This window comes from Lampetra fluviatilis, chromosome 31 (genome assembly GCF_964198595.1).
Source record: "Lampetra fluviatilis chromosome 31, kcLamFluv1.1, whole genome shotgun sequence".
In the NCBI taxonomy this organism is placed as follows: domain Eukaryota; kingdom Metazoa; phylum Chordata; class Hyperoartia; order Petromyzontiformes; family Petromyzontidae; genus Lampetra; species Lampetra fluviatilis.
This window is the reverse complement of record NC_136305.1, coordinates 5,722,195-5,738,331: the sequence shown is the minus strand read 5'-3', so window position 1 is coordinate 5,738,331 and position 16,137 is coordinate 5,722,195. Positions and strand designations below refer to the sequence as shown.

The 16,137-nt window shown below is 43.2% G+C and overlaps 1 protein-coding gene across 1 annotated transcript; it reads left to right on the top strand.

Moving 5' to 3' along the window:
• The first annotated feature begins 2,730 nt into the window (after positions 1-2,730).
• On the top strand, positions 2,731-14,634 carry LOC144943480 (dehydrogenase/reductase SDR family member 9-like). Its single transcript, XM_078870951.1, has 6 exons — positions 2,731-2,834; positions 4,409-4,472; positions 6,714-7,060; positions 8,740-8,998; positions 9,937-10,100; positions 10,704-14,634. Exons 3-6 carry the CDS (start codon positions 6,742-6,744, stop codon positions 10,919-10,921), a joined length of 960 nt encoding a protein of 319 aa, XP_078727077.1. The 5' UTR covers positions 2,731-2,834; positions 4,409-4,472; positions 6,714-6,741; the 3' UTR covers positions 10,922-14,634.
• Positions 14,635-16,137: the final 1,503 nt, after the last annotated feature.

Sequence of the window (16,137 nt, the reverse complement as noted above, 5' to 3'; positions counted from 1 at the left end):
CATTCTGGCCAAAACAAATTGTCTTTGTTTGTGTTTCTCCCCTTGTGATGGGACGTTGTAGGATGCATCAGAAAGGGTTTTATTCGCCATGAAAGTTCGCACAGACAAGGAATTTACTTTGGCAGGAAGGTGCATACATTGAACATATAGGAATCTTAAATCTTAAATAAGTGGTGTACAAGTCTAACTATACTAAAGGTACAAAGTCTAACTAATACTAAGGGGCTAAAGTATGTGAAAATTTTGAATAAAATAAAATATAAAAGAACTATAATATACAATTTAAAAATACAAAAACACAAATAGGGTACATCTTATTGGTTATTTTGGTAAAGTCACGTAGAAGGGAAATAATAAAATAATAAAAATATTTCATAATAACATACAATTGTGAGAAAAAATAAAACATAATAAAATACAATTGTGAGAATTGTATTTTATGATGTTTTATTTTTATTATTTTATTATTTCCCTTCTACGTGATTTTACCGAAAGAACCAAGAAGATGAATCCCTGGAGTCACGAAAGCTTTAAATCGAAACAAATAGGATAACAATGCCAATATGGCAAGGTGTCATTGTGCAGATAAAGTGTTAAAGTCAGTGTGAGCCCTTGGCCTTGTTGAAGAGGCCAGCAGCGGATGGGAAGAAATTGTTTTGTGGCGTGAGGTTTTGGTTCTGATGGACCGCAACCTTCTGCCGGACGGGAGTAGCTGGAACAGAGAGTGACCAATAAGGTCTGAATTGTACTTGACTTTACCGAAAGAACCAAAGAGTATGGATCCATGCAGTCACGAAAACTCCAAAACTAGAAGGTCTGAATTGGTTTGTGATAAGGTAGGGCACTGATAAGGGGTTGACAGGTAATGCAGATGTACCAGCTGTGCGCCATTCTCCTGTGCCAACTTACTGCGTTTTATCAACCCGGCGCTTCCCGCTTGTTGTTGTGAGCGTCGCTCCTCTGCCCCCCTCTCTTGTTGCTGGAGGGCGACTGCCTCCAACTTCCCAGTAGAAGCAGCATCCTTCACGAGCCTCCTCCATTGCAATCCATCTGACATCGCTGGTGCCAGTCACTTAACTACTCACAGTCTGTGTATTCTCTATTTTATTCAATTACTTGGTAGCTATTTAGATGATTGAGACAGAAGATAGATCTATTAAATCTATTCTCGATAATGAAACACGTTTAAAGGTCAACCACGGCGACAAATACGATGCCCTTTGATGGCGCAGTTAGATCAGTTTGTTAAATCGTTGGTTAAAAAAAAAATTGCCCAACCACCTTAGGCAAAGAAGGGTGAAAGGGATGTGATACAGATGGGCGACATTGTACTTTCTCTTATTGACTTAAATTACGATGAATTACCTTCTTCTCACACTACCTCGTAAGTGAAGTAACTATCTTGTATTTAAAGCATATAGGCAAAGTAACACGTCACCCGTCAGCATTCCATGGTGGTTGGACATTTACAACCGATTTTACAAAGTGATCTAACTATGCAATCAAAGGGGCAACATGTGGTTGATATTTACATGTGTGTTATTATCGAGAATATATTTGATCAAATATTTTACTCTATCTCAATTATCTAAGTTATAAAAAATGTAGGCGAAAATTGAAGATATTCCAAGCCAAGTCTTTTTTAAAAAAGACATTGGCAAAGATCAAACAGCAACAAATATTCCATACACATGTACAGTATATACATTCATATATTTTTTTTGTAAAAACAATACAACCAATGACCTTAGTTCTTTGCCCTCAGTAATCTATGAGATAAACTTGCTTTACCCTGCTGTTTATTAACTTTTGGGCCCCACGAGGTCACATTTAAGCCCTCGCAAGTTCAGACTGAACAATCTCGTGCCGTAACAATCGTTTTGTACCTTTTGAAATGTAATCGGTAGGATTTAGATATGTCATTTAGTTTTGTGATTACACTTTAAAGTATTTGTAGATGTTAATTACCTCGCCAGGTATACAGGAGGTCGATCCCGACCCTGACGCCTGCTGTATAAAGTATTTGGAGTTTTCGTGTCTCCCCACGGTCGTGTGGATTTTTCTCCGGGTCCTCCGGTTTTCCCCTCCACATGTAGAAATATGCGTTTAGATTATTGGGCTGTCATACATTTCCAAATGATGATAAGCCACTTGGTTGAGCAATAGTGTGGCCAGGTTGCTTCTGAAAAAAAGAGTTATACAGCTCAATGGACCTTACCTGTTAGAATATTTGTAAAAATTATTTTAGTGTGCACTTGTTGGGGTTAAAAATGTGTTTTTCTTTGTTATTCGCGTTCAGTTAATTGCTCGTAAAAGTGTTAATGTTTTGTAAAAACAATCTAGTCACCAGCGCCTTGCTATGCAATGAATTGTGTTCAGTGTTATTGTGGATTCAACACCGCACGGTGCAGTGCAGAATACAATATAACTAAGCATTCATATTGTTCTAGCCTTGTTTGCATAATGTAAGCACCCAGATTACAGGTGGAGAACCGCGCGTCCGTTGACGCCATGGGGGCCGCCCTTGGTCAAATGTTGGGTCCAACAATTCCAAATTAATGCCACAAAGTCCAACTTTCATTGGGGTGGTGGCGTTTAAACACGAGATTGAATTTTGGCGTAGCGGCTTGTAAACCCCTGGGCGTTTCGTAACCGTGTGTGGCACGCCCATGCTAAGTCGAAGCGAGCAGTGGGATTGGGGGGAACCCGTACCCTAGATATGAAGTCACTGGTGCCATAGCAGCCTGCAACCTTTAACCCACTGAAGTATCCTCCCGATCCTCACTCGCATCCATCCGCAGAGCTCGGCGATTCCGTGCCTCTGGCTCCTTCCAGTGAGTAGATTTGCATTTTACAGAACGCTGTTTTCGTCTTGCACGTTATTATATATTTTTTACGTTGATAATTGTTGATGCGCTGTTTACAATACGGTCATTCGATTCACGATGTAATTCTGCGTGCGGTTTGTGCGTCGTACTTCTTAATTGTGTGTGTGTTTTTACCCTACCAGATTAAGATAAGCGTTTGGAAAACTGTCACATCTCACCCGCACCTCTGAGTAAACACAATTAACTACATGCCAACGTTGCTCCAACGTTGCTCCAACGTTCGCATGGACGGTAGTTAAAACGGTGACCCATACAGCCAAAACGTTGCCCGTTTATTGGGCTTCTTCCCCCTGGTGGTCCAGGCTCGCAGCGTGTGGTGTTGTTATTCAGTGCATCGTGATTGTAGGCATGTATTCAGCAATTACCAGCGAAACGTCGTACTCAAAAAAATTGTAAATGTTGTGGTTTCACGCTTCAACACACCGGTGGGCTAAAGCAGTGAACTATTTGTCTTTTTATATTCTTGGTTCTTTCGGTAAAGTCACTTAGAAGGGAAATAATGAAATAAAATAAATATAAAACAACAAAAATTCTCACGACGTTTCGACTGCAACAGAAGCAATCATCATCAGGTGTGAAATCCACAGAAAGAAGATTTGAAAAAATTCACACCTGATGACGATTGCTTGTGTTGCAGTCGAAACGTCGTTAGAATTTTTGTTGTTTTATATTTATATTATTTTATTAGTTCCCTTCTACGTGACTTCACCGAAAGAACCAAGAATATGAATCCCTGCAGTCACGAAAGCTTTAAATCGATATTTGTCTTTTGTCAACGTGACACGTTTTTGCTGATTGGCCGTGTCGGGTGGTGGAGGGTTACGACACATTTATAAATAACGCGATCTAACCCAAAAACGTTGATTATGAATGTATTCAGCACACGGAGGGAGTTGGGCTTTGCTGCATGCCGTGATTTGCGCGAGATATTCCAAACGTGGTTTGTTGGCCCCACAGAGATGCGACAATTTGAGGAATGCACAAGCCAGTGTTGCTTCATGTGGCTCACAGCGCATCACGCAAATAAACTTCAACATTAGGCCATCGTTGGCACTTTGTTGGGACCGTTGGGCTAACGTTGCCCAACAATTTTTACTGAATTATTCCCCCCGTATTTTTTGTTAACTAAAATATTACGTATTGATATGCAAGTCGCAGAACACGTGGAGGAGAATACTAGACGGCAGTTTTAAAGATGGATGTACAAATGTGCCATTAAGATGTACAATATAGCAAGTACTGTACTGTAATCGTTATTTTGGCAGTATGAGAAGAATAGTTTGCATTGTTATTGCTCTTATATATCTTTATTGCTATTAAACACGACGGCAGCATTTCGAAAATTGGCACCATTACGCACAATCTCCATTTGCAAAATGTTCTTTTTTTTACAAAATAATTAATTGCAATTCTTCTGCTATGTGTATTTCCATATGAAACATCATCTTATCGATTACATTGAATGTACGGTAATATTGACCCTGCACTGTTTCCATTTCTGTGCCGCGTACCTTTTGCAGGAACTTGGTAGCAGAATCAAGGGCATCTTTGTTGTACTTTGTACGGCTGGGCAACGTCTGCACTGTGAGTACAGGGCTACAGTAAAAACCTCTTTGCTAGAACCATTTAAAAAAAAAACACCACAGCCCAAAATAAAATGATCACGTTGTTTTTTTGCAGCCACTTGTAATCCAAGTGTCCAGTTCTAGGTGAGGCTGAGAATTTCTTCTCTAAAAGCTTTCACCGCACAAGACTGCGGACATCTACAACTCTTCAGAGGATGCGTGGCAAAATCTTGATGGTTTTAGGATGTGCTCAACACGTGGTCAAATCCGGCAGAGAACATATTTCACTTAATATTGTTGCTTTAAGTTGTCCTTTCCCGCTGCAAAGAGCAACAGCATATGGGCCGGGCCGCACAATCCTTCTTACCACGGTGAATCATTGGATTTAGCTCTGATTTGGTTGCATTTTTATGTTGTGGAGATATTCAGGAAAGTCGTGGACTATATATGCAACTGCGCACACTTCTGTGAGTCACTTGTAACTGCTTTGCCGTAACTTATTGCCAATTATGGACTCAGATTTACGTCCTATCATCTCATAGAGTCCCTGGCACGTAATAATATGCTAAACAGTGGCAGTGGGGGTCGCAAAATGCCGATTTATCTATATCCATATATATAAAAGGCAAAGTTGTGATTATGTGTCTGTTCAAAATGTTTAGCGTACTTCCCAACATGCAACAAACTTGAAATTTGCCATGTGGGTACTTTCCAGACTGTACACTATGCGAAAATTATAAAAATACACTTTAGAGTTTTTTTTTGGGGGGGGGGGGGGGGGAGCTCGATAATCCATATATTTTTTGCACGGCAAATAAGCTGCTCCCCTAGGTCGACTCAGCCTTAAACGAGTAACTGGTGTGGTGTGTGAACATCGCCACTGGGGAGACAAAGGCGTCCGGGCGTGGTGAATCCAAGTCCCAGGCGAAGCCGGGGTAGTAAAGCTAGTACTGTGCAGTATATATAAAATGGAAATTTGTGCATGCGTGTCTGTTCGAAATGTTTAGCATACTTTCCGACATACAACAAACTTGGGTAGTTTCCAGACTGTACACAATGCAAAAATTATAAAAAATGTACTTTTGTATTTGGGAGGGAGGGGGGGAATGACCATGAAGTATGTGGCGTCAACCCGCATACAGGACAGGCGGCAATCGATATCTGGTGAGCGTTTGTGGTATCGATTGAACGGGAATAGGCCGATTCTAAAGAAATCTACAACCTTCGATTCCCTTGCGCGATTTAAAGAATCGAATCTTGGCTTGGCACGCAAGCATAAGGTTGTTTTCCACCGCGCGTTGGATTTTATTTTAATTAATGAGGTAATGATCAAAGTTATCTTTTCATTTGTATATGTTATGTTTTAAAGTTTTAAATTATATTTTTCCCCTGGGCAACACCGGGTACTTCTCGCTAGTTACTAATAAACCCGAATGATTCGATCGAAATTAGGGATTTCTATTGGATCATTGGGGGGGCACGTGCATTGTTGGCTAAATAAATAAGTCCTTACCTGGCATGTCTGGATGTTCCTTTCACATTAAGCAAGGATGTAAGAACTTAGAAAAAAATAATGGCAGGGAATTCCAGATTCTAGCGGTGCAAAAGGGAAGCTGTGTGAAGAGAGTTGTTTTGACCTGCAGTGTGGAGGATCAATGCAGTGTGGATTAAGACGAAACAACCTGACCAAGAGCTACAACATTGTACATTGCAACGATATCAGCTGGACATGTTTTCGAATTGTCAACTGCTTTCTTTAGAATCAGGATGACAATGAATTTTGCCTCTTGACATTTCTTTGGCATTTGGCAAGAGACATGTACATCAGATATGGGCCTGCTAACTTGGGATTAAAAAAAAAAATCTAGTCACTGGCCGACGTTTTTTTCTTTACCAATGTGCATGCGTCTGACCAGATTCCCAAAGATTGGTCTTATTTGGTTCTCCGATATATTTTCAGATTGTACCATGGATTGTTCGGCAAGACGTTCGACGTTATATGTCAACTTTTCGTTCCACGTGCTGAGGGCTTGTTCAGGAGCACTGCTGTTCCTGAAACGTTCTGTTCTGGAGAAGCTCCCAGCACGTGGAACTGAACGTCGTGCCGAAAAGCACGCACTGCATCCCGAAGATGCATTGGAGCCGTATAGAACAACCGCGAAAACCTACGCAGTCGTGTTTTTGTTTGATTTTAATTAGGGGAGGCATGTCGACTTTTCTGACGCTCATTAACTAACACTAAATCCACCATTTGTTTCAGATTTTTGAAGACTGCAGCATTCTCAGTCATGTACACTCTCCTTCTCGCTCTGCTACCGATAGTGGCCGTGGTGGTGTACTTCCGCTCACGGGAGCGCAATGTCATCGGCAACACCACGGACAAGTATGTGTTTATCACGGGGTGTGACACGGGCTTTGGGGAGTTACTGGCCAAGCGCCTGGACGTGCGCGGGTTTCACGTGATCGCCGCATGCTTTACGGAAGAGGGGCAGAACGCCATCAAGGCGGAAACCTCTCAGCGGCTAAAAACGGTCAGCCTGGACGTGACAAATAACGAGAGCGTGAAGCGAGCTGCCGAGGCCGTGCAAGAGATTGTCGGCGACAAGGGTGAGTCAAACCGTTGTTGAAGCGAAATTTACAGCTGGGTGTGACAGACGAAGGATTTTACGCGTAGCTTTTTGTTACTGTGAAAGGGGTTTTCATATAGAGTTCTTTCGATGGTGTGAACTTTGTTATTAAGTAAAACAGGGAGTATACATCGTGTGTAAGTATGCGCGGATTCTGTGACGCTTTAAAAAAACTTGCATTTGTCCACGGAAATTGTTTTGTTTATTAAATGCATATGACCTGCCATGACAAGGATCAGAATCACAGATATCCTCACGATTGACACAGTAAAAGCAGGCCACCATGCAGCAGTGGTTTTACAAAGGACTGTAATTTATTTACACTACAATCATTCAGAATGAAATGAAATATAGTTTACAGTCATATTGCTTTTAAATAAAACCACATCTCAAGATGCTGAACAGAGAGAGAGAGAGGCAGTCCGTTATATGTAGAGGAAGAAAAAAGTCTCGTGCCCAGGTTTGAGTAGGGGCAGGGAATCGACATCACAGATGGCAGGGGAAGTCTGGTTGGCGCAGCCCCAGTAAGCGCCGATGTCACATGCAACGAACACGTCGAGGTGCATGTAGATGACGTGTTGACAATGTGTTTCAGTTGTGTCGTGAATCCAACCGAGTCGCAGACGTTAACTCGGGAGCAACTCTATTTATTCAACACAACAGCACCAACATAACACAACCTACGCTCGGGTCGCGAATGCCCATCTAGCCACGCTATGCCAGAACTAGACACGGTTCGCTATCCTGGTGCGGACCACAAGCTGAGTCCCGGACCGCGTGGCTAGAGGCTTCTTCTCCCCCAGGTGAATCTTCGAACACCAACACTTAAAGAACCCCGAGCTCCTCAAGGAGCTCTCGTTATATGCTCCCGGGCTGGGGCTGGCTCCGCCCATAGCCCCGCCCACCTTCCAGGCTCCTTGAGCTCCTTCTCGAATGTTCCCGAGAGCTCTCCGGGACCACGTGACCGCCCCTCGACCCCCGTCCACCGGTGGCCCCCCCTCCAGTATCGTCCGGTCACGTGACAACAGGTCAGCCAGAGCGTCATGCCCCAGATTGACCTTGGCTGGCTGACGCTCGATCTCGCCCCCTCGCTGGGAGCCGGCACCGCACACTGCTCGCGGTGCCTCCGCGCTAACTAGCGCTCGCCCAACCACCGCTAGTGTCGGTACTGCAGGCCGCAACCCGGCTGCCCGCAATGACAACATCACCGGCCGTGACAAGAATAGTCACGACAGTTGCACTGACATCCCTCAAAATGAACGAATCATCAGCACCCACCCCTGGCGCTGCTGGTCACCAAGCCATATTGAAATGTCTTGCCGGCGTGTTTCTCGTTTTGGTTCAGGGTCTGCTGGGAAAATGTTGGAACACCACCCTGACTGTAAAGGTTGCCGACTAGCGTCTCCCAAGCCGCATGCGGCTCTTTAATCCACCACATGCGACTCTATCGAAGGGGCATCACGTAGAACATGCCGTCTCGAAAACTGTCGATATATACACTTGGCTATTTGGCTCTTGATCTGTTATAGGTTGGCCACCCCTGCTGGAAGGGATCCAGCACTGGCTTGGCTCGGATGTGCCAGTGGAAAAGGGATATGAGCGGCGGGCGCTGTTTTGCCCCTGCACGTTGTTTATCGTGACAAACTGCATCGGTTGCAGGACTCTGGGGCCTGGTGAACAACGCAGGTGTGTGCCTTCCCATCGGCCCCGTGGACTGGCTGACGATAGAAGATTTCCGCCCGTGCATGGAAGTGAACGCAATGGGCTTGGTGGCTGTGACGCTCGCTTGCCTACCCATGCTCAAGCGTGGCCGTGGCAGGGTTGTGAATATAGCCAGTGTGCTGGGCCGCCTGGCTATGGGCGGAGGAAGCTACAGCTTGTCCAAATTCTGCGTGGAGGCCTTCTCCGACATACTGCGGTGAGTTAGAAAAGTATTGCTACAGGCAACTAGGGTTGTCGCAATATGGCGACACTAATGATTTCTCGCACGATATAAGATCCACGTTGAACACATTTGACGAGACAATAAATGAGTATAAATGCAGAATAAGGTAATTTAGTAATGCTATTCGAGACTGTGCATTGTACTGAGGAAGACCAAATCTGTGTTGACCGCACATATATAAAAAGATTCACTGATTGACTTACTTGGCAATGTGGAGGGAGAGTGCAATTGAATTGCCCGCTCCTCGCAAAATGAAATCCACGGAATAAGAATTCACTCATTGCACGTAATATGAGTGTCATTGTTGCGAACATAATTAACAAAATAAGCAAGCAAGACGATATGTCTCCGTCACATATCTGTCTCTTCAGATAAAAAAAATTACAGTTCTTACACAACCCATTAGCCGCACAGCCTTCTGGGAGTTCATAATTTTCGCAGTATTGTATCAAGCGCCTTGGAATGAGGCACTATATAAATTTAAACAAGATAAGACAACCAAACTCGACATATAGTGCCTCATTAAGTCAGACTGGCTTGAATCAATGCTGGTGAGCTACCGATCTTTACAAGGCAGGGAGCCTCACTTTACAATATGGGTCATAATTCTATGCAAAATTATACAATACATATATTCCATAGGTTCACATCGATTATACTAAGACAATTACTACATTTAAAAAAATTGCTGACTTAATTAGCACCTTTTGCAAGTCGTTCATTTCAATTAATTGGCTTCCTATTGTTTTGCTGCATCCCGTCGGACTACAGCTGGACAAAAATTGCAATATTCAATTCACTGCCAGCTTAGGAAATATGAATTGTGAGTGAAATTATGTCTGCGTGCGTTTTAAAATACATGTTCGTACGTTGGATGTATATTAACATGGATTATGTTCTGCACAATGCAGGAGAGATATCCAAGTGTTCGGTATTAAGGTCGTCATTATCGAGCCAGGCTTCTTCAAAACAAACCTCACCGATGACAAGAAATTTACAAAGTGCTTGCGTGACATTTGGGCAACACTTCCCAAAGACACCAGGCACCAGTATGGGGAGGACTTCATTGATAAAGGTAAATGGTTTATGTTTTCAACGTTGCTCCTGCTGCCACTGTTTTTCGTCCACTGCACGTTGTGTCTGCCGAGCACACATTTTCACCTGTACTCCTGTAGCTGATAGCTGTCCAGTGTAATCCGTGTCGTTCGGCGTGATGCCTGACGTTTCAGTCTACACGCTGGGAGCTTCTTCAGGAACGGTTCAGTTCCCGAGAAGAATCTCCCGGCACTTGGAAGGAACATTTTGGTTCCTGTAGTAGCGATGTTTTAGGAAAGTTATAAATGAGATTTTACAATAATATGGTTGCGTTTTTGTTCATTCCTAGATAAGTCCCCCCCCCCCAAATCTAAATGTCCTATTTAGGCCCTCCAAATCTGGTGGACACAACTTCAAAATGTCCTTGTTTTTCATGTTCCCAATTTTTTGTGGTACAATAGAAGTACATTTCTTAGTTTTTAACCGAGGTCAGTGAAAGTTTAAATCTGAATGTTTAGTAGGGTTTTGAATCCTAATATGATATCTTGTTTTGACCAATTTTTTTTTACCTTTTTGTACATTTCGTAATTGTTCATGTTGTTCCAATTCAATACATACCAGTATTTCTATGCATTTCTCTCAGTGACGGAGGCCAACACGAAGAACTTAGGAAAGCTTGTGGACGCAGACATTTCCAAAGTTCCCATCGCCGTGGAGCGTGCACTCACATCGGCGCGCCCCTTCACCCGCTACTCCGTCGGATGGGATGCCACCCTCTTCTGGTTGCCATTATCGTATGCACCCACATTCGTGATTGATTACCTTCTCACACGAGAATACATAAAACCTGCCAACGTTTAGACTAACTTAGGCCAAGGATCGATGTATTCCTAATTCCAATACCGGTGACTAAATGTTTTTTTCTTTTTAATAATTGTAAATTTTCCTAAATATATCCCAATTGTGCTTTCGGTACCATGGCATTCAATGAAGTATCCATTTGGAACTCTAGCAGGGCAACTCGGCCAGCCGTGTTAGAGAATGGCCCACAGAAGCGAATATTACAGAGCTGCCTCTGCTATCCCTTGAAAGTGACTGCTTGGTCCACACATGGTAGAGGGGAGCACTTTCCCACCCGCTCTGCATAAGAGAGTAACGTGCGTGACATGACAGTAAAACTGATAGTTTCATTCTGAGTGCTGCAATTCAGCCAAATTTAAGTGTAGAGACAAATTTGTTGTGATGTATTTTTGTGCAGCCTTTTGGTGACTGGGCTGAGATCATAAACTCCACACCCCTGAAAAACCTGGAGACCAAAATATACTTTAAAATAATTCAAAAACAAATTCGTGGTGATGGGTTTATTTACTCCATGACATTTCCTTGATTTGTTGACACGGGGACAAAAGTGTTCCCGTAGCATATTGGCCATTCTTTAATTACCAACACAGGTATGGTTGAACAATGAAGGCCTCCTCCACGATGCCAGAGGTTGTTTGACTTTCCTTCACCACGCTGGTCGGTGCAAGTTAGGGCTGTCCAGGGAGGGGAGCACAAATGGGGCATTCTGGCCAGGGCCTCAAACAAAAGAGAGGACCCGAAAATGGGCCTTTTACATTCTAGATTTGAAGCTTTCGTGACTGCAAGAATTCATACTCTTAGGTTTTTTCGGTAAAGTCACGTAGGTAAAAAATAAATAATAATAAATAATAGAAATAATAATAGAAATTAAATAATAAATCACGACGTTTCGGAGGCAACACAAGTCTCCGTCATCAGGTGGGACCGTCACAGCTAGATTTACTGTCTCACTTGAGGCTGTCTCACTTGCGACAGTAAATCTAGCTGTGACGGTCCCACTTGATGTATCTATTATTATTTATATTATTTTTTATTTTTTTCCTACGTTACTTTACCGAAAAAACCTAAGAGTATGGGCCTTTCCAGTTGAATAACGGGGTCCTATGTGGAAATTCTTCCCTGGGGCTTCCAGGAACCACTTGATGGCTCTGTGGCTTTGTAATGGGGATGTCCAGGATCAATTTAGCCCTACGCTTGCCACGGATGTTAGCTGTGGCCAGGAATGAAATCAAACTCTTGAGTTGCCAGATTTCTGAGCGCCGTGCGCTATAACCGCAGCAGCAGCAGCAGCGCCGCTCCGCCCCCGTACAGATATGGTGTATAAAGCTGTTGATGGTCATTTGTCACGTGGAAATTCTTTATTTGTTACGGTTTTTTAGGGCTTAATTTTTGTTTAAAAGTCTAAATGTGAAACAGGAATTTCAGCCAGCATGTTGACATTTTTAAACAAAAATTTCAGTTTTTGTCATGTAGGCAAAATATCACTTCACACTACTTTGTATGCCACTGCAAACATATGCATATATACATTGAAATATTCTTATATTACTCCAAATAAAGTTTGAAATGAAGTTTCCGCTCCATATTGTTGACCTGTTTTGTTCAAGAGTGACTTTCCGCACCGTTTTCTCTGCATTATAAGATGGTAAGTGATATGCAGTGTTAAAGTTATACAAATATGGCCAAGTGCATAATGCACACCTAACGGATTATAAGACACTCCCAAATATTGCTTTAAAACCAGGGGAAAAAGTGAGTTGATTTTAAATTGTTCGTAAAAGAATGTAGTCGTGCTTTATTTTTTACGTTTTTGACCGGTTCCCAATTCATTTAGAAACATGCGTTTTAGAAAATTTAGATTATTTTGCTAATATAAATGTCCAAATGATAAGCCACTTTGTTGAGCTATCATTTGTGGTCAGGTCACTTTTGAAAAAACAAGTTAATACCTCAGTGGGTTTTGTCTGGTAGGATCGGGTTGGTTTAGTTGTATGTGTTTGGTTCATTTTTTTACCTTTCTTGTACTTTGTACTGCTATCATGTTTTGTATTGTAACGTTCTTACCTGCCTCGACTGGACATCTGTGAAAAAGAGCTTTTAGCTCGCCGGTTCCTCCAATATTACATATTCTGATATGACATGTAAACTATGTACTAATAGTTGCTGTTTGTACAGCAACCCATCTGTGAAGGACAAGATTCCTGACATGTAATATCCCGGCGTCTACAAACTAAGCTGTATCTGCGGCAGCAGTTACATTGGGGAAACCAAACGACATGTCTCGGACCGTGTTCGTGAACATAAGGCAGATCTGAAACACGGCAGGACCAATACTTCTGCCGTGGTTGATCATTACTTTAATGCAGCTGGCTCACGTGAAATTTATTTCTTAACGACGATGGTACTTTGCAAGCCGACTGGCTATCAACAAAGATTAGTTCCCGAAGCCATCCATATATAGAGACACAGACACAATTTTAACCGAGACGACGGTTTTAAACTCAGCAATCATTGGAAAGATGTCATCAACCACTTTGGGTCAGGACTTGAATTGTGTTTGTCAACCTCTACCGTCAGCAGTGTGGATGTGTGTAGCGAGGTGCAATGCCCCCCCCCCATCTCTACCCTCCCCCCTATCTCTACCCCCCTCCCCCCTATCTCTACCCCCCTATCTCTACCCCACCCCCTCTCTCTCCCCCCTGTCTCTGCCCCCTTCCTCCCCCCATGGTCTGCTACTGGCTGTCCCGCCCATGCTGTTTGCCCTGCACAAGCTCACCTCCGCCCAGAGGTCGCAATCGGGTACCCGATACCCGTACCCTACCCGATACCCGGCTACCCGTACCCGGCCGGGTATCGGGTAGGCCGTGAGTCACTGGTGAGTCACCGTTTGTCACTCATTTCCCAACGTCTTGTCTCTTCTCACAATTCAAGTTCCTAGAATCAACCCACCCGCGCCTGCAACGTGGCTTCATCCCAGAGGTCGCAATCGGGTACCCAATACCCGTACCCTACCCGATACCCGGCCGGGTACGGGTATCGGGTAGGGTACGGGTACCCGATTACGACCCTGGTGCGGCCGGGTACGGGTAAGGAATCGAAACCCGTTTGCGACCTCTGCCTCCGCCCAACTCCCCCTTTGTGTTGCTCCTGCATGAGCGCGCTGCTACCGCAGCTCTTTCCGCCGCCCACTCACTTTGGGACCCTTAGACCAGCTACATTTGGAGGCTTGCCCCCTCTTTTCTCTCCGCCTGATGAAGACCGCTTGTGTTGCGATCGAAAAGTTGTGGGTTTTTTGCTTTAATAAAAAAAAAAATCCTTTTTCATTAAAAAAAAATTCTATTTACGTGGCTTTACCGAAAGAAGCAAGAATATGAATTCCTGCAGTCACGAAAGTTTTAAGTCTAAATTTAACATCTGTTCTATATAGCGTGCGCACCGCCAACAAGACGCCCATGAAAATATAGCCTAGCAGCTTGTCGGGCCCTTCCTACTGAAATAATAATATTGTAAAAAAAGTATTCAACAAATGTTTGAACTCTGTAAACTCCGGGACGGACTGCAGCAGAGGTCTACCCAACCGTATTACATAACCAGTCAAACCAAACAATGGTGCATTGTCAATACGTTTTTTGGGGGGAGTTAATGATGCAAGTAAACACATGGGAATGGAACGCGACGTTTTTTTTAATCCAGATTGTGCTATCATCATACCTGTCAACCCATATGGTTTAATTCTAGATTTGAAGCTTTCGTGACTGCAAGGATTCATATTCTTATTTTTTTTCCGGTAAAGTCACGTAGGTAAAAAAAATAAAAGTAAAATAAAAAATAAAATAAAAATCACGACGTTTCGGAGGCAACACAAGCTTCTGTCTTCAGGTGGAACCGTCACAGCACGATAGCTGTATCAAGTGAGAGAAATTCCAAGAAAACAGTCCTTGTATATATATACTGGTTGAGGGTGGGAGGAGTCAAGGTAGGCCCTGAATATTATTTTTGTGAGGTTCGGTGCGGCTGAAGCACGCTGTTAGGAAAGAGCCTTTGTTGTGTAAACTAGGTGCGTCTGATGTAAATATGGGTTACACGTACGACGTACAGCCGTTTGAATACGGGCAATTTTTTTTTTTACTATTTGTGTTTCTCCCTTGTGATGGGACTTTGTCGGATGGACGTTGAGATTTATAAGGGCACTGTGTGACGACCAATAAGGTCAGAATTAGTCTGTAATAAGGTAGGGCACTGATGAGGGTTTGACAGATGTGGGTCATCACGCCACGAAGGTGAGGGAACCGGCCGGATCGCTGGCAGAGTGGTGACAACCCTTCATGTTTGCGGACGATATTTGATTCAAGGGTCAAATAAATATCGTATGTAATGAACACTATAAGCAGACTACGCAAACTTTACACACCTGTTACTCCACGTAAATTATTTTTTTACCCGTCCTATCAGCAGCATGGGCTATGGGGTGCATTATTTAAGCAGCATCGATTCAAGACAAGCAAAACTCTGCACTTATTGGATGTCAAAAAAAAAGTTTTTAGTGGACGGACAGATATGTGAAGAATGCAGATATAATAGTTCAGTCAGAGTCAAGGACTTGTCTTTCCAGCATAGTTGTCTATACAATTATCATTTCTATATCATCTACATGTAACCGCATCTCAAGGCGCTGTAACACGTTCCTTTGGAGTGGGCAGGTAGGAACTTGGTTGGACAGCGCATTCGTGCACGACAGACAGACAAATAATCCCTGGTGGGCAGTGTGGAACCTGTTGTTCCTACCTGTAAAAAAACGGTGCATATTTAGACTCCTTTTTCAATAAAACAAATTTGTTAACATGAAAAGGGCTACAGATATCTAATCTAGATTTGAAGTTTTCGTGAATTTACCGAAAGAACCAAAGAGTATGGACTACAGATATGTTCGTCAATGTTTTATTAAAAACGTAACATTCACAGCACTAACGTCGATGCACTTGATGTTGTACTTTCGTGAATATTCAAGTTACGTGTAATGCAGGCTTCACGTTTACCGTCTCGCTTTCTGCAGCTGAACAGCCAGGCAATGGTACAACCTGCATCCGAGGGAGTGTTTTTTTTACTGTAACGTTGACCCTTTTCTCTCAAAATATCTGGTGAACTGATGCCCCCTCCTTCTGAGTGGCATGAAGATCATGTTGATCTTGTAATAATTTTTTACGGTCTCCCACTCT

Excerpts from the sequence above, each read along its gene's own strand:
- LOC144943480 (XM_078870951.1), top strand. The coding sequence starts at position 6,742 with ATGTACACTCTCCTTCTCGCTCTGCTACCGATAGTGGCCGTGGTGGTG. Across the intron at positions 7,061-8,739 it reads AGAGATTGTCGGCGACAAGG|GACTCTGGGGCCTGGTGAAC; the intron begins GTGAGTCAAACC and ends CATCGGTTGCAG. Across the intron at positions 8,999-9,936 it reads GCCTTCTCCGACATACTGCG|GAGAGATATCCAAGTGTTCG; the intron begins GTGAGTTAGAAA and ends TGCACAATGCAG.